We start from the raw sequence: 24,847 nt of genomic DNA on the forward strand, positions 1-24,847 counted from the left end.
CAGATAGATCTTTTCTGTTCATGCAGGGCGGTTGGTCACTATAAATACACCTCCGTGTTTTCCTGCCAATTCTCTATCAGCTGTGATTTGCATAGACAGCAGTCACTGCTGCCTCACACACCCAGTATTCTTCAGTAAGAGCAATACGTATTTCAAACATGAATTGTCAGGAAATTACAACAAACTATCTTACCCTGACAAAGCTTACTTGCAATGCACAAAGTTGCCATCATCTCAGCTGGGTTAATTGTTTTCCTCAAAGTTACACAGGGATCAGAGTTCCAAAATATCCTTAAAACTAAACAATGGTGTGTAACATTCAGAAAAAAATACTTTTGAAAATTAGTAATCTCATTAGATTCCTCCCTTCTCATACCAATGTACCCAAATACTAATCAAACCTATTAATACACATGCAACAAAGTCCCAAAACCCTTTTCAAGATTTACTGACAAAAACAAAGCAAGCACCTACCTAGTTAGCATAAACATTTGAAACATGTATTTAACGCCTCATCAGTATAAAAGAACAAAGCCATCCAATGCGGAAAGCCAGTGAGATGCATCCCCTAACAGCACGCCTGCAGCCTTGAAAGAGTGTAAACAGTCTCGTACCTCCTGGGTTCCTGCCGCTCTCTTAGGAGTGCACAGAGGAACAAAAAAACAGCACAACTGCCTTCCACACGTTATTTTGACTCAGACAGCAGATTTTAGCTTGCTTCTGGAGGTATATATATTTATATTTTTTTTTATAAAACTTGTACTATTATTTAAATCTTTTCAAAAAATAATATAATCTCTTTCATATTGGCCTCATTTATATAATTGCTGCCACAATCCATGCAATTAAATATTCCATCCTGCAAGAAACTGAGCACACTTTGACTCCAATCAGACATTCATTTAAGCCAGGCTTAACTTTTAATAGTTAATACATACATCGAAAATGTACAATTACTGTTTTGACTGTACAGTAAGTGTATGCTGAGGGAAGGCTAGCATATTACATATTAGTACTTCAGAGGATTTATACCTTAAACAACTGATGTTTACATGCGCGCATGTATATCTATATATTTTATATATACAAGTACTTTCACAGAATCCGATTGACATGTATAATATCAGGCTTTAGTACTTAGGTCACTACAGGATAAGGAGTAAGGTTATTGCTCACATATGGTCACTTTTGCATAATGTGATACATTAAAAAATAGAACCCAGATGTTATAAAACATGAATTATAAAATATGAGATAATAACACAAAGGGTGTTACAGTAACTTTATAACAAATAGTAGAGATTCCTCACATGGGATGCCACATCCCTCACCGTTTACTCATCTGCAGCGTTTGGGAAAAGTCTGACATGAAGAAGCAGGTTTGGTCTGCTTGCCTTAGAAAGCAGAGAGCGAGAGAAGATCAGATGAAATCTGCAACACTACCAATGTTCTAATGCACAATCTCAATTCCTTCTCAACCCACACCTTCAGTCAACAACCCCTTGTCATACTTGATACGACTAAAGTGGCAAGATAATCTCCTGCCGTATTAGCCATTTGTCTCATCCTTCTGGTGAGATGTTTTTCACCAGCAGAGAAGTGGCAGACAAAGAAAGAAATTATTATGTGATTAGAAAGGAGAAGAATAAGAGCTATTCAATGGATCCGTTTTTCTATACACTGGGACCTACTGCAGATGGAAATCACTTTGGACCAATAAGCAGTCAGATTTAAAAGCAACTGAATTCTTACACAGCTAAAAATACCATCTAAAATAGTTGTAAGTACTAACTTTGTAAGAAATGTTAGACTTCACATGCTTCGAAGGTTAAGACAACACAGAAAGCAGCACTGCCCCTGGCTGAGCCACTGGTACCTGCTGGTGCTGTCGGCACTGTGCTCTCGCCCTTCCTTGTGCCAACACTACTCCTCTTCCCAAGAATGTTTCAACCCAATGAAGTTACTGGGAGCTTGAGTGTGTTTATTTCCAGAACAGCTACGAGGAGAGGCATACTGGAGGCATCCAGGCACATCTGACATCAACAGGGCTTTGCCACCGACTCCGCTGCCACGACAAGACAGCCGGAGTCAGCAGATCTCCGTTGTGCTGGGTGACATGAATTTTGGCAGAGACACACAACTACTTTTTCAACAGTTATGAAGTATTTCATTTTTGGAAACAAAGTTGTTTGGTTTACTTGGATTGCTTCTCTAAAGCACTTAAAGAATACTTCATTTTCTAAAACTACCAGATCTTTTTTCCAGCTACCATAGCATTAATATTTTCTTTTTACAGACTTCCATTTGCAAATGAGCTTGCAAGGCTGAACTTAAACTCTAGTCCAACCAGTCTGATAAACAAAATAGGAATTTCAAGATTAAAAACATACACATCTTTTATCATAAAAAATCAATTGAGCACAAGGGGAGTACTGAACATACTACAAGACAGTAGTATGCCTGTAGGCATATATATTCAAAACGTATTTTAAATTTAAAAAAAACGTTCCATTAAATGGCTAGAACCCATTCCTCATCCAAATGTTAGCTTGTGAGGATAACCACAAAAGCACTTTATATGCTCAAATGAGGAATCTTCTAATTTTTTCTACAGTGTTGAGGTTATTCGGAACTTTTTCAACACTGTCAAACTTAGGTTTACAGCATTAATGCCAGTACAACAGTAAATTGTAACTCTATGTCGTCTCAAACATATTACTTCTTTCAGCTTTTGGGGTACTTTATTAATAAAGATTTTCTTTGAAATGGTAGTGTGGTTCTTTTTACTTAGAATTCTCCACAACACGAGTTCATTATTGAATTGATAGTCTTGAAAGTCACTAAAAGGTTAATAACTCCCACCATAAAATATATAAAAAAAAATACAAAAAGCAACAACACCAACACAGCACTTCCTGAAATACTCGTGGCAAAGAGAATTATTTTTCATTTCCTGCCTTGAAGCATTACTTTTTTTCTTTCCCCATTTTCCCTCGTCTATGTTTCTTCCCTTCTCCTTCTTATTCTGCCATCTGAAGAAGTACCAGATAGAAAATATGTGGCTTCCCTGCAGTCTTGGCAGATAAAGAAATCAATAACGAATCTTGCAAATTCTTTTGTGGTACCAAAACTGCGCCTTAATATTTCCTTTACTTAATGGACCACCTGTGAGTATGTGATTATGCAAGTCACTCATGTCTTCTTTTTCCTGATCATCTGTAGTTTCTGCATCACATCTAAAACAGAAGTGCCATTTTGCAAAACAAGATTTTGGAAAGTCAACTTTAAGGAAAAAAAAGAGACCCAAAGAAGAATACTGCCAGCATAAAAGAAAATGGCAGGCCACAGGACTAAGAGAGAGGATTAGGCACAAGTAAGCATTGGAAAGTTCAGGCACACTGAGAGGACGAATGTGAGAGAGAGAGAAGGAATCTATCAAAATGGCTTAGACAAGTTTTCATTGCATTATGAAAGCAACAAAAAGGTGACATGATAAACTGTAGAAAAATTCAGGAAGAGAGCAAAATATTTTGCCCACTGTTATCATATCACTGTGCAAACAGACAGCCCTTAGATTTTAGGAAAGATGATTCTTTGGGATACATCCAAAAACTAACTCACACATTTTACATTTAAAATAGAAATGACTGGGAAATAGAATGAAGAATATTCTTTTTCTGTTGTTTTTTTATCATTGGTAGTGGTGGGTTTGGGTGGTTTTTTTTTTTTTAATATTCTCCCCACAAAACGTCATTGAAATTGGCCTTGATAGCTTTAATGAAATTTCATTTTTGTAAAAAGTTAAATCCAGTGGATATTCAGGTCTCCAATACAAACCTACCAAGTTCAATACGCACACACACACACAGAAGGCTTCTGCTGATTTCACTTGACTACTTGGCTCAGGGTTTGCTACAGAAGCTGCTACATATTCTACGTCCAGTGGTTCTAACAGGAAAGTTTCCCTTGCAAGGATGAGGATTAAAACATACTGTTTTCCAGGAACACAATCAATTTACCTGAAACACTACATTATCTACGCTGCTGAGACACAAGGTGCAGATGCACGTTTTTCAGACCCCAAAGGCAGACAGCTGCCTGAGGCCTCTAGTTTTTATAGATTAGGTACGTCTATTGCGTCTTTGTACGATTCCCCTCCAGTCTTTAGTGGGCTTCATCTTCTAATCATTTTTCTACACCAGCTGTTCTTTGAATAACCTTCGACTTACTGAATAAGCTCCCATTTTTCTTCATACATAATTTCTCTTTTTTTTTTCTTTTTTAAGATCAAGTCTTTCTTAGGCAAAAGAAAAAGAACAAAAACTAGAAAAAAAGAATTTAAATTACAATAAAGATGATCATTCTGCAGCCAAGAAAATTATCAAAACTTGCTGGATGTCTAGCTAAGAACATCTACCAGTACACTTTGCTCATGTACCATTTATCACTATCTCATAAATTGCACATGTTTCTGACTGATGCTATTCCCTAACCAGACATCCTACCTTCTATGTTTGTATATTTATCCCTTTCATCATGAATCACCTTACAGCTGTCTTTATAGAATCTTGTATTACTGATTTTTTTAAAAAAATATCAACTATTTATCAAGATCTACTGCACAAAATATTTCCAGATCATCCATTTTAGTGATATTACCAATAAAGAATGTTTGACGGTATCAGTCTAAAAAGAAGAGCAAAGAGAGATACTGAGTCAGAGATATTTATTTCATTCAGTGGTTTTATGTATTTGTGTTCATGAAAATAAACATATTTCCATGGAAGAAACTCATCTAAAAGTTGCTGAAATCATAAAATGTAATAGTTTTGTTAAATTTTAATATTAATAACTTTAATAAAATAGCCCAAGAGAAAGAAAAAAAACCCAACACACTACTTAATAGCTTTGCCACCACCTCAAACAGTGAAATAATCCATCAATCCTGTACGCATAAGCCTTCCTAATTATAGACTAATTATAGATAGAAACTAGAATTTTCATGTTTTCAAAATCAGTACATTTAGATCATTGCCTCTTATAAGGTCTGCAGATATTTTTTTTTTCCCAAGCAAATAACTAGGGCATCTCTGAAATATTATTAAATAAATATATAAGATTTTGCACTGTAAAGTATTAAAGGAATGGGACACACAGGTTCTGACGTTAAAGGGACATACATGTGCAGCTCCTTCAACTTTTTTGTTAACACAGTTTAAAACATCAATGTTTGGAAAAGTTTTGTTGATAAATTTTCCACATTTTCAGTCCTACAACAGATAAAAACCCAACACTTACAACTGAAACAGCTTATAAAATACTCTGTATCAAAAGTAAGGTGACACAAAGAATTAGTATGATCTACAGTGCTCTACAACTGCTACTGCACATTCCTGTCACAAAGGCATTTTAATCACCAAGCCACCAGTTGGGTGAAGGCTTCCTTCCTGCTATCATTAGCATCTGCCTCTCCACAGCTGAATAGGAGAGCTTTTTTATTATTATTCTAAACTTAAAATAAAAGTTCAATCTCATGTTTCCAACCTGGTCTCCAAAGTCCTCTGGGAACTTCCACAGTACCACTGGATCTGTAAATAATTGACAGACAGCATTAATCAGAGGCAAAGGAACAGAGTATTACAGTCAGAGTACATTTTAATATTAAAAAGAGGGTCAGCTTAGCATCAAGCTCTGAGGCAAGTGTAAAAATGTATCTAAAATCTAAGGAATATACTGGATTATTAAAAAGACATGTCATATTTATGATTCTATATGTCTATTGCTTTACATACAGCAGTAGGTTATAACATACTAGATTATGGTATTTTCATATTCAAATCTTTCTCATTAACCTTTGAGTACTTCATTTTTTAAGCAGGTTCAATTTTCACATTTTAACTCAATGAAGAAATAAAATGCTATAAAACCTCTTTACTTCCAAGGGAAAAATGATCTAAATTGGTAAGAAGGGGAAAACAAAGATCTCTCTGAGGAACAGAACAGTGTAATTTGTGATTTTAAAGACAGTACCAATGTAACCAGCACACTCAAGGAAAAGTTTAGAAGAACTAGCATGCTCAAATATTTTCTATTCAGAGCCATTTAAGATCAGCATTTCAAAAATCTCTTGCAAGTTTTCATTAACCTATTATAAACTGTTAATTATCAAAACTATCAGTATTACTTAGGCTATCTATAAGTCTACAATCAACACTACTTTGAAGGCATCATGTAACACAACGACCCGAACCGTAACCTTTCAACAAAAAACTAATTATGCTCTTCATCCCCCCAAAGCTTTTAATCTCCTGTGACACAAAGCCTTCCCGAGATGCTACTGTAAAACTGTGCCACAGGCACCCATGAGGCTTCACGGTACTTCCACCCAACACATTAACAGCAGCGTTCCTCCACGTGCTAAGGCAAAACTACCCGGCCTCGGGCAAGGGAGACCCAGGTCAGCACCAAAGCCCAGGCCAGGGGGAGACCCCGCGGGGGCAGCAGGCTGCAAGGCTATGGAGAAACCTGCCAGCAGGCACCGAGGGACACTGCCTGATGAGAGCTGCAACCTCCCGGCTACCTTGGGAGCTGCTGGGATTCCTGTCTTCCCAGCAGCCAAGATCTGGGAAGCATATTCGGATTTCCACTTCACTCTCTAGCACTAGCACCATCCGATAAATCAGAAACTTCCTTCTTACTGGTACATTTTATGTCAGAACCAGAGGGTTCTCCACTTTTGGCAGATTACAGAGGTTTCTACTTTTCTTCATCCTCCCACGTATGTTTGCTGCTGCAAATTGAAGCTTTAATGGACAGGGAACACCCTTGATGGTATTTCCATTCCCAGCTGCTGATTTCAGATCCCGCTATCCAACACGCAGCTGCTGCACCCGTGTTTTCCGCTGGCCCACTCACAGGGAGCTGGAGCCCGACGCCAGCATTCCTCCTTCACCCCAGGCCAGCTGGTAACCAACAGGGGAACATGCAGTTTGGAAGTGTTGCGAAATTCAACCTGTCAATCAACTCAACCTAATTTAGACAAATTTTCATCTAATTCAAATCTAATTGAGATTTTAGATAAAAATGTGGCTATTTGACTCTTCTTATTGGACAAGCACATTTTTGCTCCCAGGGAGGGTTCTGCAACTATTATTTATGGAAATGTATGTATTTTGCACAAGGAATCTTCCTCCATCTAGCAGAAGCAAGAACTTCTGGAAGCATATATGAAATGAGACAAGATGCTACATTTATAAAAATAGGAGAGCAAATACATACAGCCACTTAAAAGAGACCTTTTCCGCCCCATCTGTTTTGTTTGTATTCCAATCACAAACACATCTGTGTAATGACCAGATACAAAAGGAGTTTGAATATCTCAGTGCCTGAACTGAAAGGGATCTCTTGTTTTTATTCCAGTTTAGTACCATGAAAAATAAAGTCATTGTATATCAACTGCAATCTCTGATAAATTCAAGGCACAGCAAGCATGGTAATGGATATCAAATACTCCATGTTAAGTAATTCATAAATCGCTAAAAACCACTGGAAATTGTACAGAATGCAAAATATATTTTAAAAGAGCTTGCAAATCTAAGGCCATATGTCCACAAACATTTCAAGCATAAACATCTCTGGACACAAGCAATCTCACTGCACTCCCACTGCCAGCTACTTGCTGGTGGTCCCACACCACCAGCTCTCTCCTGCTGCTGCAGACTCTTCCACGGCTACACACTGCACCAGGCAAGGGAACTGAGCAAGATCAAACCAACTGTCGAATTTTTCAGGTCAGTGTCAACTAGATCAGTTCCCCAGAAACACTGGGTTTGTGCCAGAAGAAAGGAAGAAAAATTGGGGAATGGGGAGTTGTGGTGAGAAGAACGTGGGACTGCTTCACCCAGCAGCAATCCAGCCTTAAGCATTTGCTAGACCTCATGAAACATAAGCTGGTTACCAGCTGCCTCTAGTTCCCTTTCTTATCACCCATTTTTTTCCCAGAACTTCTCGAGTCTTGTACCATTTATAGCGGCTTCTCTTGCAAAACTCGAGAGCTGTTGCCTGCGCCTGCGCCCTGGCTGTTCTGCCGTAAGGCAGGCTGGCGGAGCATCACCCCGGAGAGCGGCTCGGCGAGCTCCCGTCTCACCGCAAGGGAACCAGGCAGATCGTTTTGGCAGATGTGAAGTACAGTTACACGAGAAACATTTAGTACATTGAATGCTTTAGCAACACAGTAACAAAATCATAAGGTTTTCGGATACTTTGTAAAATGTTTAAGGTGTAACTTCAAAATCAGAAAGAAACTTAATTTCTTTCTTTCACTGTCCTTAGTGGAAGTGTAACTGCCCTGCTTCAAAAAAGGAAGCGGATCACAACAGCAAAGCCACCAAGTGTGTTTTTAAAAGATCACAATCAGGAGCAAAGCACAACCTCAGAATTAAACAAGACTTGGCTCTAAGTAACTTGGGGTTTGGGGTCAAAAAACGGGTAAAATTCACACCTGAGTGAGGCACCAATGGAGCTGAACAGCATTTCACAGGAGCACCCTTCTTTACCTACTGGCAACAAGACCAAAACCTCCGATAGCATATCAGGGTACCAAAATAAGTTAACACATAAAACTTCCAACTATAATTTAGTGTCCTGCTCAGCTTGCTATCTTTACTTCATATTAGGGCACTCTCATACTACTGTGGTCTCACTTGCAATGATAAAAACAACTCTAAAGTAAATTCCAGTTCACTCAACTACAGGTATAACAACATTTATTTTCATAACATGAAAGGATATTTATGTAATGAAAGGATACTTAAATTCATGTGATCTAAACAGGCAGAATAATACTCTCAGTACTCCTCCATGAAAACAAAAAAGAGCCAACATTTAAAAAAATATTCCTAACTCAATTCAAGAAAAACATTCAGTGCTACTTTCAGCAAAAATTACATGCCTCCAAGATTTGTCCAACTGCTTTGAGCCAGGTTTGCCTGTTGTTATTACTGGCTTTTAACTGGTTATTTTAGTAGGTACTTGCAATACATGTATTAAGTAAGAAAATCTGATGCGACTTGTGCTTCAAAAAGAAAGGTTACTACACACTTTTTATGCCTTTGCTCCCTGAAACCAAACCCTAACACCTGTAATAAGCCTTGGGATTTTATGATAATTATCCAAGTCAGGGATTGGGCTTTTTTCAAAAGATTATGTTTGTTTCTGCTTTTGGAGCTAGGCTCAGGCAGCATCTGACACATCTTTGTGGCAACTTCTCACAAGTGCTGTGAAGGAACAAACAAAAGGATACTGATTTAGAAATAAAAAGAGAAAGTATAATCCAATTCTACAACTTTACGCACTTTATCTTTGGATTTACAAAGACTGAATTTCTTTTTCCTGAGGATTACTTTCCAGATACCCCATCTGATCTGACAATGTTAGGTCAATTTTATGCTGATTTTATGGGTGAGAGGATGAGAATCACTCAGAAATAGCTGTGGCTGAGGAATTACTGAGTTTCGCCTCGTTTTCTTTTTCTAACAGCCATTTCTGGGACAAAGACTTTGCAGCAGTTCTAAGTAAATGTAGTAGTTAAGAGGAAATTGTTAAGTGCACACAAAGAATAGTTTGTGCATAGCATGTGCAAATATATAGATCGTTGCATGTGTAAATAGATATATGCATGTACAAGCATCACTTCTTCCTATGCCTACAGCATCCAGGACAGACATTTCTTATAAACATTCATCTTAGTACATGCCAGTAACACTTGAAAATTCCTCTGCTAAATATCCTACAGCATGGGAAAGTTTATCGTCTAGGTGTGAATTTCACACCGCTGTGAGGCTACAGCTCATGTACACCTTGCTAGACTTAACTTGTGACATCTGACTGATTTGACTACTTTTGTATCGTTTGTGATCACCTAAGTCTGTCTATACATATTTTAGAAGAAATCTTTCTATAATAAGATTCAGAAAGAACCAGCTAAATCCCTGAGGATCGCAATTAGAAGCAGATGCAACTCTTGGTGCAAGTCAGAAGAGACAAGCATGGAAAAGTTTGTTGAGGGACCAAGACTCAGAGTACAGTATACTTGATACAAAGAGGAAAAGTGAGTCACACTTAATGCTTAAAAACAAAAGTATTCAAAATGTTGCAATCTAGAACTACTCCACAAAAAAAATGCAGGCAACTATGACACATGCTAAGAGAAGAGGAAAACATAAGCATACCCTCAAGGTAATTCGTCTCCAAAAATCTATTCCCACAGAGGTAACTTCATAAAGCGTGTCATCCATATTTTTAGGAAAACAACTTCCAACACATTTTAGCTTCTGTAATAAATCTAAGAAAATATTAGAAAGTACTATTTCTCATGACAGAGCAGATTAGAGAAGCAGAGAACTACCAAAAAAAAAAAAAAAAAAAAAGCTTTCTGAGTGGTAACTTTCCAAAAAATTCTGTAGTTAAAAATACCCTTTCACAATCATAAAGCTTGCTGATTACAATCGTCACCCAAAAATGCAACAGGATAAGATAATTAGCACACATTGAATTTGGTAATGGAACAGAAATTACAACACATGCTGAGAAACATCACCTCTGGTAATTCTATTGATGGCAACAGAGAATAATTTCAGACAGAAAAACACAGCTAAAGTAAAATGAAACGGGTTAATTAAGTAGCTCAACATTCTGCCTGGAGAGAAGGAATCTTCATCCCTGTGGGTTTGACGGAGCAGGATATACAAAAAGACTGCCAAGCAGAGTTGGTCATGTCTTGGGACAGAGGAATGGACTAGATGACTGCTCAATATCCCTCCAGCTATATTTTCTCTGATGCCATAAAGATATTCATTGGAAAAAAGCTGTCAGTGCAGAGGGGAAAGAAGAGACTGGGGCCAGGAGTTACAAGGGTGGGGAAGAAACACAGTGAGGAAAAGGAAGGCAGAAAAGCAAAGCTTATTACAGACAGTTTTTATTTCTTGTCTGGGGGGAGGGAAAGAATTTCCAGATTGTTTTTCTTATGTGAACAAGAAAAAGCAATTAATAAAGCTGAAATGATACATCATTATCTCACGGAACAGATTTATAAACACATATTTAAGCAATAAGCAGAACTGATTTTGTTAGAAGTAGTTATCAGTAATAAAAAAACCTAGTTCTTTAAAGCAAGTTACCAAGTTTCTAACACTGCCATTGTTCAAAGGCAAAAATCTTCTACATACTTAAAACAATTTGACAGAAACTCGTACCATTAATTATAATGATGCATTTGTATCAATATAGTATTTTATTACCACAACAGTGATTCAGAAACAAAGTAAGAGATCAACCATAATATGCAAACCAAGAGTTTTCACAGATGAAATCATCTCATGAAAAAAACAGCATTCACATAAAAAGATTACTTCTTGGGGAGAAAAAAAAAAAAAGGAAGAAAAAAAAAGACTTCTGTACATCATATTAAAATCTGCTTGTTAACAGTTTCATACATGAAGTGCCAGAGGTGCAGTAGGAACAGAAGGCACTGCTGTCAGGAAGATCTGAGTGTGACAGTGGTCCTCAGCTCCCAGGTTTGGGGGATCAAAGCATAGCACCCGCCAGTAGCTGGAGGAAGAGCAAGATGCCACAGAGAAGGGGGGAAGAAGGGAGTTGCAGTACTTTCCAAGCATCAGTAATCAAAAGACAGAACAAGGACAAAATACATTGAAGCAACTTCATAAAAAAAGTGAAACTAAGAAACACTTGCTAACTTCTCTGGCACTTAAAACCTGTCAGATTAAAGACAATATGCAAATGAGGGTGCCACTGTAGAAAATACTTGAAAGTACACTTTTATGCAAATCAGGTAGTCCACCTATTTTTTTGTTCATCAAAGGAATACCGAAAGAAACTTCTACAGGACTGCTAAGTCTGTTCTCACTCCAAGTATTCCCCAGGAAGCTTACAGCAGAATGCAACCACACTCTTGGTCTTTTCATGAAAGCAACAGAAAGCATATTTACAAAATTATATCAAATCTTAGCAATCCAGTACCTTCGACTTCTTTACTCACAGTTTACCCACTAATGTGCATTCCTAAACTGCCACCAGTTTCTAACAGTTGCTACTTCAGCAAATAGCAAAGAAACACACGGCACAAAAACGCTGTGCTGAAGCAAGTCAGCTCCCCTGGAACGATGACTGCTTTCAACCAAAGACCAGGAATACGGAGTGCTTGACCACTGACAATTTTAAGAGTTAAATACTGACACTTCACAACCACGTCAGTTACAGAAAAAGGTTAACGAGTTTCAGGAATTACATTTTCCACCTTTTCCTGCTGTATATTAACACACTGAGATTTTTCTGGGTCTCTAGGTGCTGACACATGAACCTCAGCAACACATTTGATCAAGGTGCTGAACCTGGACTTGCCTTTCAAAATAAACCACAATTTGGCCACAACACAGGAGCCCGGCTGTCTCCTGTCCGCTTTCCCTTCCCCACACCAGTGGCCTCTGCCTTGCCTTCACGCGATTGCAAAGCTTATACCCTATTTTAAAAAATTATTTAGGCAGTAAAGTTACCTGACTCACACTGGTATCGAAGGAGGTATTTGGAGTATGTGATTTTGACATTTTTCCTTTTAACTTCCCTCATACAAAGCATGAACTAAACAACAGTGTCACAAACATAGACTAAATACTGCCCTTTAATGAAGGGGAAATGGAAAACAACATTTTAGTAGCCTGCCTCAGTTACAGTCACAGCAACTGTCGTCTATAAGTCTTTGTAGCTGCACACTTGCAAATAAGAAATGTGATTTTTATATCAGTGACTTTTCAGTCAGGTTCAGAAACATTATTACGAAGACTGACTCCTCACAGGTATGATGAAAACATCTTCCTCCCACAAGGAAGCTTTACCTAAGGAAACTGCTTTTAATTGTAGCTGAACATCAAGCTGGTCAGGCTTTCAAGTATGCTGGAAACTCTACCACAGTTTAAAATTATTTCTGTAGCACTTATGCTTGAAAAATGCCCATAAATCTAAGTAACCCAAATCACTCATGGACTTACTAAGCGGCTCAGAATGTAACTGCATCTTTTCACAGACATCTAACTTACTAAATAGTTTCAGGATACCAGTGCTCACACCGCACCTGTGGAAATGTAGAATTTTGTTTCTAATATGTGGGAAAACAAAGATACAATCCATGCATCTATAGAGGTGCGGGGCTTTGTCTGACAGCAATACAGGGTCTGGACCTGACAGTTCCTCTGATCTTTCAAATTTCCCCATCTGTAACGTGCTCAAACTAGGAAATAAGTACTTTTTTCCCTCTTATGAGCAAGCAGATAGTTGAAACTTCAAGCCACAATTTGCCTTCTCTGTCGGAGCCGCAGGTCAATCCCTTTTTGCCCAAGAATTTGTTACCACTGAAGGACAGAGCAGTAAGTCATTTCAGCTAACTAGGGATAGAAAGAAAGGGTCCTTTTGGCTGCAATGCTATTAGCCATGCTTCAGGATAAAACCTTAATCAGGGTGAGAGTTCACTTCACAGACAGTGCACAGACAAAATGAATATGTTCAGCCTTCATTTGGTCTCTTTGCAAGATAAGCAGGAATTTCTTTTACCTGCTAAGTCTTGAGAATGAGCTTGTAAAGTGTGGCAACAACTCTATGCCTTTTGGAGCCACAGTGTTATCTTTAATTTTCCTACTTTGAACTTGTAATCATGAGTGAATTACAGCTCATGGAAATGAGGATCTAAGAACTAAGGTAGCAAAAGTACAAGCAAGTGAGCATATCTATGCCTTAAGTCATTGCTAATGTCTGAGGAAGGTTTACAAAACAAAATACTACAGCTGTCACCGGGTCTCTTGTTCAAAGCAGTTTAAATGAGACAAGCTGTGCAGTGATCTAATGAAATGAACAATAATTGAAAACAGTAAGACTAAGGTCACTTACCTTTGTATACCAATAAGAGTTTTACATCCCACCCTATCAGGATGAAAAACTAACTCACTACACGCCCTTGCACAGACACATTGCATGTGCAGCATTTTGTTTGTTTTAAATGAAGGTATACAAAGTTCTTTAAAAATATTGTGGGCTACATGACGTTTTCCTACATTAGTGCTGCAAGATCGATTTTGAGAAAGATCTAGAAAAGTTCAAGTACATTACTACCAAGCAACATATATTAAGTAAACTAGGAAGAATCCTGCACAGCCAAACATACTGGAGATGACCCGACACTTGGCTCTCCCACATCAGTGATGTCTGACCAGAGACAGAGAAAAACATTTTATCTCACCAGGTCCAATATTATATTTGCTTTGTGGAACCCATACAGACTGCATATAAAAAAATCAAAAATCTTTTGGCACGTGACTAAGACTACATCTCAATATCTCATGGATGCCTGAGTTACTGCTTCCTAATTCCCTTCAAGAAACAGAAATTTGGTATCAGCTTGGACATGAAACCAGGAATATATGTGACCCTGTAAAGCAAACTGCCTGGTTGCAGGAAACACAGAAATTTTTTTGTGTTTGTGTCAAAAAATCCACTTTTGACATTGCTCAAAAAGAAATCTTACATTATAGTTCACACGCCTAAAAAAATGAAATTAAGTAAAAAACTTAACCAAAGATTTAAATTTTGATTTTTTTTGTTAATTTTTTTTTAATTAGCTATATTTTTTTTCAATGCCCAAGTAAGTCCAATTCTCTTGCTTCTTCGAGAAAAAAAAAAGAATGTTGTAGGGAAACTCCCTCTTGACCACAGAAGATAAAATTATCACCTATTTACATCACTTTTTGCCTGAACACTGCAGTAACATTCCTTCCACCAGTGAGGACCATATCCTGGACACAGCCCAACTGTTAGTACTTGAGGGCAGGATCTCCCTGTAAGTTATGCCCCTTGCCTTAAACACCAACTAACACAAGCAGTAAAATGCGTTGATTCAGTAACTAACAGGATTTTCAGGCCAAAGCAATACTGGAATACATAATATATAGGAACAATGGAATACATAACATTACCACGGAATACAGAATATCATTATCCAAATTGTAAAGGAAAGGGCACCACATAGATAAGACTACATACAAGGAAGACTGTTTTCCGGTGAGGGTTGTGAAACACTGGCACAGGTTGCCCAGAGAGATGGAGATGCTCCATCCCTGGAAACATGCAAGGTCAGGTCAGATGGGGCTCTGAGCAACCTGATCTTGTTGAAGATGTCCCTGCTCATGGCAGGGGGGTTGCGCCAGAGGACCTTTAAAGGTCCCTTCCAGCCCAAACCATTGTATGATTCTATGATATATATTTAGTACACCAGTAAACAAATGCCACTTCCAAACATCCTCCAATAACATTGTCCCCAGCCAAAAGCTTTAGATAAACAGTGCCCAAACATGGAAAATATCCCCAGAACTTAAGTATATGAAGTTTATAATGTGGAAAGCACGAAGGTGGAAAAATATTCAGTTGTCTTCTGCATTTCCTTCCCTGCGTCCTTGCTTCCTACCCTACTCCTACGTGTTCTCTATTTAGCAGACATATGGAAGAGGAACGCTTTCCTTCAGCACCTGGCAAAGACCCCGGCTGTCACTGAGCTGAGACACAGCACACGCAGCAGTGACCAGGCTGTGGGATGGGGCTGTCCCCCACTCCAGCACACCTCCTCCTTTCCCATGAAGCTACCGTGAGCAAAGCTGAAACCGGAGTTGGCAACATGGCAACTCTTCAGGCATCACAGGCTGGCCTGTGCTTCATATCCTCTTCCCAGAGGCCCTGCCTTCCCCAGGCTCAGGGGAGAAGGAAGGTAAACTCAAAAAGCAGCTCTTCACAGGCACTGGAATCGAGGGCAGCGATAAGCTTAAAGGTATGAAAACTACTGCCTTAGATACTGATGTCACATTCGAGCACTTCTCATTTGTAGCAGGAGGGAGACTATCGTTCTTGAAACATGCCATCTCTGCTATTGAGGGAGTTTCCAGCAGCAGTGAAAGCACCACTGCCGGTATCACTGAGCATCATCCATGATCCAGCATTCTTCTTGTATCGTGATACAGACTACCATCAACATCTACTGAATGCAAAATACATGTAGAAATTATGAGGTTTTCATCTACCCTGGTGCACACTAGTCTAGCATCCACCTGTACTAAGACAGGAGATCTTTATAAAAATACACCTAAGAAAACCCAAACCAAGAGGACTTCTTGTCCAGCCCTCAGCCTGCTTCTTCCCCTCTGCCATCTCCAGCCTGCCGCCCTGGGGCTCGGTGGGCTCTGCAGAGCCAACCCCACCGACACTGTTGCTGCAACCAAGAACAGCTACAGGGAGAAGGGGTTAGATTCTCTGTATTTTAATTCTAGATTATTTATGAAACTTTAATTAATTAATGCAGATACTACTGTATCATATATTCACCCCATCTCTATGATTACGCTGTGAAATGAAACTGTGGATTGTGTACTGATACTCAGCTTACACGTGAAAGTAATTGAACATTACAAAAACATACTTTCAAATTCTCTATCTTTACCCTATTTTCATTCTCCCATTACAATTAACATTGTCCATGTGAAATTCAAACGTTTCAGATCTTGCTTACTGGCTGTGGTGGAAAGCGGTGGAAGTAGAGCAACACTGATAACCAGGATCTGGCTTGGCTGTTTCCTACTCCTCAGAACATCTACAGCACCACAACTGAAACACACCTGACTATGAAAGCTTTAATTATAACAGACTATGTTTCATAATTTTATATACCTATCAATCTGCTTCAAATTAAAACATTCTTATTTACACAAAGCTTTAAAACCATAACAACCACATTGATTAGCCATAGCCTATGTATATAGTTTACTGTATGTGTAAACAGTTCACAGATTTCAAATAATTAAAGTATCTTTTAAAAACATATATCTTCTAGCCTATTCTGATTCAGTGTTCATTTTTATCTTGGTTGTTCATGATACAGAATAAAGATGAAACAGCACAGATCAATAAGCACAAATCTTTTTTTGCCTTTGCTTTCCATCTTATACCAAATCCATTTTAATACTATTGGGGGGGAAAGGAGGGGGGGGGGGGGGGGGGGCAGGAAATAAACTCATCAGTCACCTGATGGAGTAATTCAAAACTTAACCAAACAGGGCTAATGGGTGAGAATTGAATTGAAAACACCTTGACAAAGAAAGCAATTTCTTTTCTTCACACTCCCTGGAAGCTGTGGGTGATCACTGTAATCGAACCATCAACAGCGAGGGGCCATCTGTCCCAAGGGCCCTCCATGTGAGCAAGAATCAACAACAAAAAATTTTAGAGGCTGGCACACATGCGTTCAGCCCCGACCTGTCTATGGCAGAGAGCATGCAGTTGAAAAATCAATGTTTTGACGTTTTTCACATACCAATCCTTAAAAGTCAACACTAAACTTTTGATAAGAACCAAACACAAAAAGCAGGTTAAGAAGTTGCTTACAGAAAGATCAGTGTTACTCCAACAGCTAATAAACCTCTAATAGCTAAGAATTTCCCTCTGTCGTGAAGCACTCATGTTTTAGTACCCAATAGCCATGTTCAGAGTAGGGGAAAAAAACCAAAAGTATAGAAAACAACCTTTACACTAGCATTTATGTTACAAGTTCCCTCTAGCATTAGTCTGTGCACCTAATGAAGATACTACAGTCACTTACCAAACCCCCTACACAGAATCCTCAAACCTTGGGTTTTTTCCACAGAAAACAAAGAAAACATTACGAAAGGGTCTCCCAGAAGTTTCCAAGCCAGTGACCGCACACAATGCACGCTGAGAGCAAGAGGCTCAGGCTGACCCTGTAGAGGCACCATGGCTTTAGCACCTGACGTCCCAGGGAACAGAGACCTCTTTGATCCCCACCAAGGACCTCCCAGGACAGGAGCACAGGCTCCACAGCACATCCCTCCCAGGGAGGCTACTAAACCAGGCACTCTTCCCTCACTAAGCCTTTCAAAGGAGAACAAGACACATGGCAGAAGGCTAATGCTATTTATTTCTTCAGCATTTTCTTACTGAAAAATGTATGGATCTTTTAGTAAAACAAACTGATGCCACAGCACCTCTACATGCCTCTCTCCCACTGCCTCCAAACTCTGAAGAGTCACAAAGTAGTTATAGAGGGCAGTGAGAAAAAAAATGTGATATTCTTTCCTGTTCAGCTTCATTAACAGTATTTGTCCCCCTGCTTCAGCAGAGCTAGAACATGGGCCCAGCCAGCAGCGCAACATGCTGGGGGTTAGAAGATGCACACTCTGATTTTCAGTCCTGCCAGTTACCTGCTGCATTACCTCAAGTCAGTCATTTCAGGTTCCCAGATATCATGAGGTCTGGGAAAATTAATTCTTTTTCATTCAGAACAACATTTACAGGCATAAAAAGGGACATTTCCACACAAGCCCATGTTTTTAGTAATTCTAAAGCACAGGCCACACATACTTAAGTCAAAGCAAGTCAAAGAGTTTTCCCATAGGTGTTTACAGTCACACAGGTCAAAATTCCTAATTACATGCCAGAGTGGGGTCAGCACAACAGGGGATGTAAACAGCATCCCAATATACATAGAGGGGCTGTAACCAGAATGGTATGGTGTCTTGCTGCCCTGGAGGCAGATCTGCGTTCCAGTCTCTATGAGTTACTAATCCTAAAGCACATGCAAGTAACTAGGAAACTCTCCAAGACATTTCTTGATATATACATAGATTGTATATACAGATCAATATACAGAGATATATTGATAGATACAGCTATAAAACAGAAGTTACACTTCTCTACTGATTTCTAAAGTACTATTTATGCAAAACAGCAAAGTAGGAGGGTGATGTAGATGCATGATTTCAATTTACATCCCATTACAAAGTAACTGTGATGTGGTTAGCATGCAGAACTATGTTATTTTATGAAATCTCCATGTCCAATGCCTGCTTCATCCAGTGGAATCCAAATAAATCGTGTCCAAAATAGTGAAAATCAATTTAACAGTGTGAGAATAGCAGACAATATATTTCACTCTGATAGAAAATCTAAAGTTCAAAATAACATGCTGCACTTGCATAGCCCGTGTGAGGTCAGAACTCAACACATGCTTGTAAACTGAGCATTTCCAGAAGGCAGTCAGAAGCCACCTTCTCCCATTTCATCAGTCTGCATTCAGACTAGCTGTCTAAAGGTACAAGAACATGTGTCAGAAGCAGTGCCTTCAATGAAGCACCCTGCAAGGTATGCAGCTACACTGCGGGGTGGGAGCCTCACCCAGACCAGCCACCTTGCCGATTAGAATACCAGGGTACATCAGCTGTCTGCAGGCTCCAGCTGGTCGGTCGGCTGCTCACAGAGGTGAAGAAGTGGCCCAGAGAGTCGTTATTGCCACTGAGAGTAGAAAGAAGAGAGATAACAGACTTGCACACGCTCAGAAGAGCGATGGGGTGTTTGGGGATGGGCAGATAAGGACTACAGGAAGGAAGACAGGATTATAGAAAGACAGGCCGTCCACATGTTTAAACTGAGTATTTCTGCCTCTTTAAGTAATGAAGGTCTTAATTTGACTTTCTGAAGAGCATTACAGCAGAAAGGAGCAAGATAAGGACAGGGAGACTGTGAGCAACATGTATGCACCAGATATACAGCAGTCAAAAATATCAACAACGGAAAAAAATATACTATCATTATTAATGTGAAAGAACAAGGAATGACTTATTAATAAATCAACATCATAAATTAAGGTTATGTCTCATCTAAAACCATGGATTTACCAAATAAATCTGATGCTAATACTTCAGAATGCACCTATAAACCTACACAATAACAGCCATCAACACACAGAATGCACAAGGAGCTGAAATATATGACACTGCACATAATATTAAGTATTATATTAATCTGTAAGAAATTTTTCATTAAAAGGCCTCCTCTCAACCACTGCCCTTGTCTCATTGCACAATTTTTGTATGTAGTGTTTGTATTAAAGGATTAGCTGCTACAATGTCTTTCACATCTTGAAAGGGCTGTGTGATTCTAGCATCCATTCTGTATCTTTTTCTCCAAATTCTTTCTTGAGCAGATCAATACACAAACCTTAGGTTATCTACAAGCCCCGTCACTAACCACTTCCAGTCATTTCACACCCATGCTCTGCTCTCCTGCATGTTCTCGGTCTCCATCAGTAACAGCACTACTGCCACGGCTGCACGTCCACCACAGGAAGTCTTAAAAGAATGATCAGTACGGTTTGGTAACAATTTGGTAACGACCTGGAGCTTTCCTTTTGTTTTCAGAAACAAAAGAAGAATAAAAAGGAAATTCACTTCTAGGAGAAACAGTTGAGATCTATGAACATATGTGAAGCAAACCAGCAATGGTTTACAGGTCAAATCAATGCTAAAGACTAATAATTTCTGATCCAAACACAAAGTCATGACCAGATGGGCCCCAAGAAAACAGTACCATTGTCTTGTTGGTCACTTACCAGGACAACAAAAAAGCTAAGTATATTAAGAACTAATCACAGGTGCCAAGGGATCTTTATAAGGCATAAAAAAGAATTGTCAGAGGAAGTATTACAATGTTTTCAGACAAGCAAATTTTTGTGATAAAATACACTATGCTGCAGCAGAAACCGAACATTAATCATGCATGTGCACTTCAAGAACAGTTCAATGTGTAACTACCTAAGAGAAGTTGCTTTGCTGTAAGATAACTATTTCCATTTTTTAATAATTAAGTCTAACCATAATCACCCATGCTGACAATTTCATCATCAATCGGATATGATGTATTTCTAAATTATGTCTGTATAAAAATGATATCTCCTTATAGCACCTTTTTAATTAATTGTTTTGATAATTAGTAAGAAAATACACAGGGTACAAAAATATTGCTGTACCTTTCAAGTAGAAAGACATACAATCTCTCAAAAAGCCTGCAGATAACTCCTCTCTTATCGAGAGACTTCCATCACTCTCATAACCCAAATCAGCACATTCGTCAGAGCAGGGAAAATCCACTCCTTTCTGAAAACTAAAAACACTAAAACAGATTTTAAGATTTATGGATGTGCAAATAGCGTATCTTAATTTTAACAAGTTATCCCAGGTGACATTACTTAAATTCTTCATTCCTATCAAGGGGACTAACCTGCCCTAGACAAAACAGGAGACCTGTGAGCTGGGTGCCTTGTCCGTATATGCTGAAAAGCATGTCCAGGGCAGAACTGGAGCCTGAAGCCCCACATGCCCACAGAGGATTTCTTTTCAGGGTAGGTGAAATCCACGGAATAACATTCTGCTTAAAACTGTGAAGTATACCTCCTTTCTTCATGGGAAGTTCCGTTCAGTATCTTTATGGATGGTCTGGATGAGGGGACCGAGTGCACCCTCAGTGAGTTTGCAGAGGACACCAAGCTGGGGGGGAGTGCTGATCTGCTGGAGGTCAGGCTGGCTCTGCAGGGGGGTCTGGGCAGGCTGGCTCTGCAGGGGGGTTGGACTGATGGGCTGAGGCCAGCTGTATGAGGTTCAACAAGGAACATTGCTGGGTCCTGCACTTGGGGCACAACAGCCCCACACAACGCTACAGGCTGGGGGAGGGGCGGCTGGAAAGCTGCCTGGCCAAAAAGGACCTGAGCTTGTTGATCAACAGCCACCTGAACAGGAGCCAGCAGTGTGCCCAGGTGGCCAAGCAGCCTGACAGCACCCTGGCTTGTACCAGACACAGTGTGGCCAGCAGGGCTGGGGAAGCGATAGTCCCCCAGTACGCAGCACTGGTGAGGCCGCACCTGGAATCCTGTGGCTGGTTCTGGGCCCCTCACTGCAGGAGGGACACTGAGGGGCTGGAGCGTGTCCAGAGATGGGCAACGAGGCTGGGGAAGGGGCTGGAGCACAAGGTCTGTGAGGAGCAGCTGAGGGAACTGGGGGCGTTTAGTCTGGAGGAAAAGGCGGCTGAGGGGAGACCTTATCCTGCTCTGCAACTGCCTGAGAGAAGGTTGTAGCAAGGTAGGTGTCGGTCTCTTCTCCCAAGCAACAAGCAATAGGACAAGACAAAATGGCCTCCAGTTGCACCAGGGGAGGTTTAGACTGGATAGTAGAAAACATTTCTTCACCAAAAGGGTTGCCAAGCGTTGGAACAGGCTGCCCAGGGAGGTGGTGGAGCCACCCCCCGCCCCGGAGGTATTGAAAGACGTTGTAGATGTGGCGCTTAGGGGGATGGTGTAGTGGTGGACTCGGCAGTGTTGGGTGACGGTTGGACTCGGTCATCTTGAAGGTCTTTTCCAACTTAAGGGATTCTATGAAAAGGGCAAGTTAAGATTCCAGAAATAAAACACTGTTCTAACTCAACTCCATGCTTGCTTGCCATTTGCTCTCCCAGGGTCAATATACCACCTCAAGATACGCATGACTTAAAACTTTACTTTGTTTACTTTGGACACACATAGTATTTTTATGACAAAGTTTTCTCCCATTGTAGCAAGGGGGGGGGGGGGGGGGGGGGGGAGCGGCATAAAAGAGAACTTGGCAAGGAGGTAAAACTACATCTTATCTTACAGCAGTAGTTTTAGCCCAGTTTTTTCCTGAAATATGGGCATATTGCATGAGATGCTATTCCAGAACACAATAACATCAGCCATCTTTCATAAGGTATGAAAGAGGCTTAGATTGCCTTTAAAGATTCCAGAAGAAATTATTATGGGAAAAAAATCTGGCTCTCTTATTTTCCAAATTCAAATACAAGATCCTAGAAGGTCACCTACTCTAGCACACATAAACCTTTTAACTTCTGGTGCTTCCCCAGGGGCAAAAATGTCAGTCATTTTGCTTCAGAACACAGTTTTATCCCATGAAATTCAAAAAGCCTAGAAGATCACAATTCATATTTTAGGCTGCCCACTGAAAAACTTACAAAACTAACACATTGACAGCAAGGCAAACAGAGTATAATGGATTATTCATTCTAATTTCAATTGACAGCTAAAGGAATCACCTGCACAGGTATGTCTAGCAACAGCCACAATCCTATACATTTAATTTAAAATTTATTTATTAAACAACTCTGCATATTTGACAAGCTGTCCACTAAAACACTGTATTTTGAAATCAGTGAACCCAAAAGAATTTCTAAGGAAGGTAAAAAGAATGAAGAGTCTTTTTTCTAATCTGAACATGTGTCACATATAAGTACACTTAAGTACCACTTTTCTGAGGAATTTACCCCGAATATACTTAAAAAGAAAAGATAGATGTCTATGAAACTGAGAAACAGAGGATTAAGCTCAGCAAAGGGTGAGAGAAACCACAAAGTCTGAGGCTGTGCCATTTCCAAGCACAAATAAAATCAAGCATGTACCAAAATCTATTTCCCTGAGTTCTGGAAGCCCTGCCACTGGCTGGTGGTTACTGATCACTTCTCTTAATGCAAGGGGCCTAAAGCTGTCCAGGTCATAAACAAATATTTGAAGATATGACATGTGAAGAGGGACAACAACAAAGCCTAGCTTTAATCCCTTTGTGCAAAGCAGGAAGAGGAATTTACCTCATATATAAAATACATCTATGTCCAATGAAGCATAAAACTTCCAGAGGTGCACAAGCAAAGCATGATGTCTTTGCTTTTTTGCATGCTGGGAGAGACCAGGAGGGAGAAGAGTAGTGCTTCTCATGGGCTGAATCTAATGAAGCACAAGAAATGGTTGTATGCCAGGCAGGGAGCTGAGCTGTAATGCACCAAGTATATTACTCACTGTTGGTATCTTCTGCCAGCCTGAGTCAAGAGTAGCGCAACAAATTAGTCCAAATGGGTGGACCTGAGAATATGGGAGGCTTAACTATTAGTTAACATAACTGCCATCATTTCTAATTGGATTGCTACTAAATTCCCAGCACCGATAATACCCAAAATGAGATCAGAGGGAAAAGCCTCTATACTCCTTTTGCACAAGCATTGGAAACAGCTCTCCCCTGCTGTCGTACAATAACATTGACCACCCAAAGATCCACAGCTTTAACTAAAAGAGACCCATCTCACTGCCTGTTGATGCATTTGAGGAGGTTATTATCACAATGCTTCGTTATGAACTTCAAAACACAGCCCAGAAACAGTTGAAAGGCCAAATGCTAAATGATGTTAGTCTATGCAAAGGAAGATTAGAATATATGAACATAATTTTAAAAGGACTTGGTCTGGACTGGGGAGGAGGAAAGCAGAGAAACTGTGCTCTTTTAAGGGTTGCTGAAAGATTAGATTTTCATTTCAGGATCTCCTTATCAAGCATTTGAGAACAGAGAGCTATGCAAGCTCCAAACTCTGTAGCAATGCACTGCTAAGCCACAGCACATCTTCAGACTCCCTTGCATCCCACCAGAACGCCTGTAACCATTCCTGACACTCATTTGCTTGACCCATTTTTGATAAACAAAGAATGAAGTACTTGAAGTATTTTTCCCCCTTGTTCATCCCATTCTTCACTAGTCTCTTGTTTTATGGTCAGAGGTTAAACTGCTGACCTCTCACCTTCAAGGCAAGTTTTTCCCCCTTCCATAAAAGGTTTTTCACAGTGTGCAGCATTCGGATTAGCCCCTATCCCCTTGAACAAAAGCTATGCCTTTGTACTACTGGTTTGTGCATGGAGTCCGTACATCAGAGGAAGCTGCCCCTACTTAACATTCACAATAACTATATTGTGAGGCCCCTCTAACGCCTCGTCTCTCAGTGTCTAGACTTTCACCCAACCAGCCAGCAAAAAGAAAATCCTGTAAAGCAGTCAACTGAAAATTAACTATGGTATCCTGTTGTGAACCTGATGAAGACGTTATTTGAA

The 24,847-nt window shown here is 39.7% G+C and overlaps 1 protein-coding gene across 5 annotated transcripts in view; it reads right to left on the reverse strand.

Moving 5' to 3' along the window:
* Positions 1-24,847, reverse strand: part of DENND1B (DENN domain containing 1B) — a 166,815-nt gene that overhangs the window by 117,735 nt on the left and 24,233 nt on the right. For all 5 annotated transcript variants that reach the window (XM_056355494.1, XM_056355492.1, XM_056355495.1 and 2 more), the window contains exon 3: positions 5,545-5,588. In XM_056355494.1, coding sequence (XP_056211469.1) covers positions 5,545-5,588 — 44 coding nt within the window. The remainder of the gene's footprint in view (positions 1-5,544; positions 5,589-24,847) is intronic.

This window comes from Falco biarmicus, chromosome 11 (genome assembly GCF_023638135.1).
Source record: "Falco biarmicus isolate bFalBia1 chromosome 11, bFalBia1.pri, whole genome shotgun sequence".
NCBI lineage: Eukaryota > Metazoa > Chordata > Aves > Falconiformes > Falconidae > Falco > Falco biarmicus.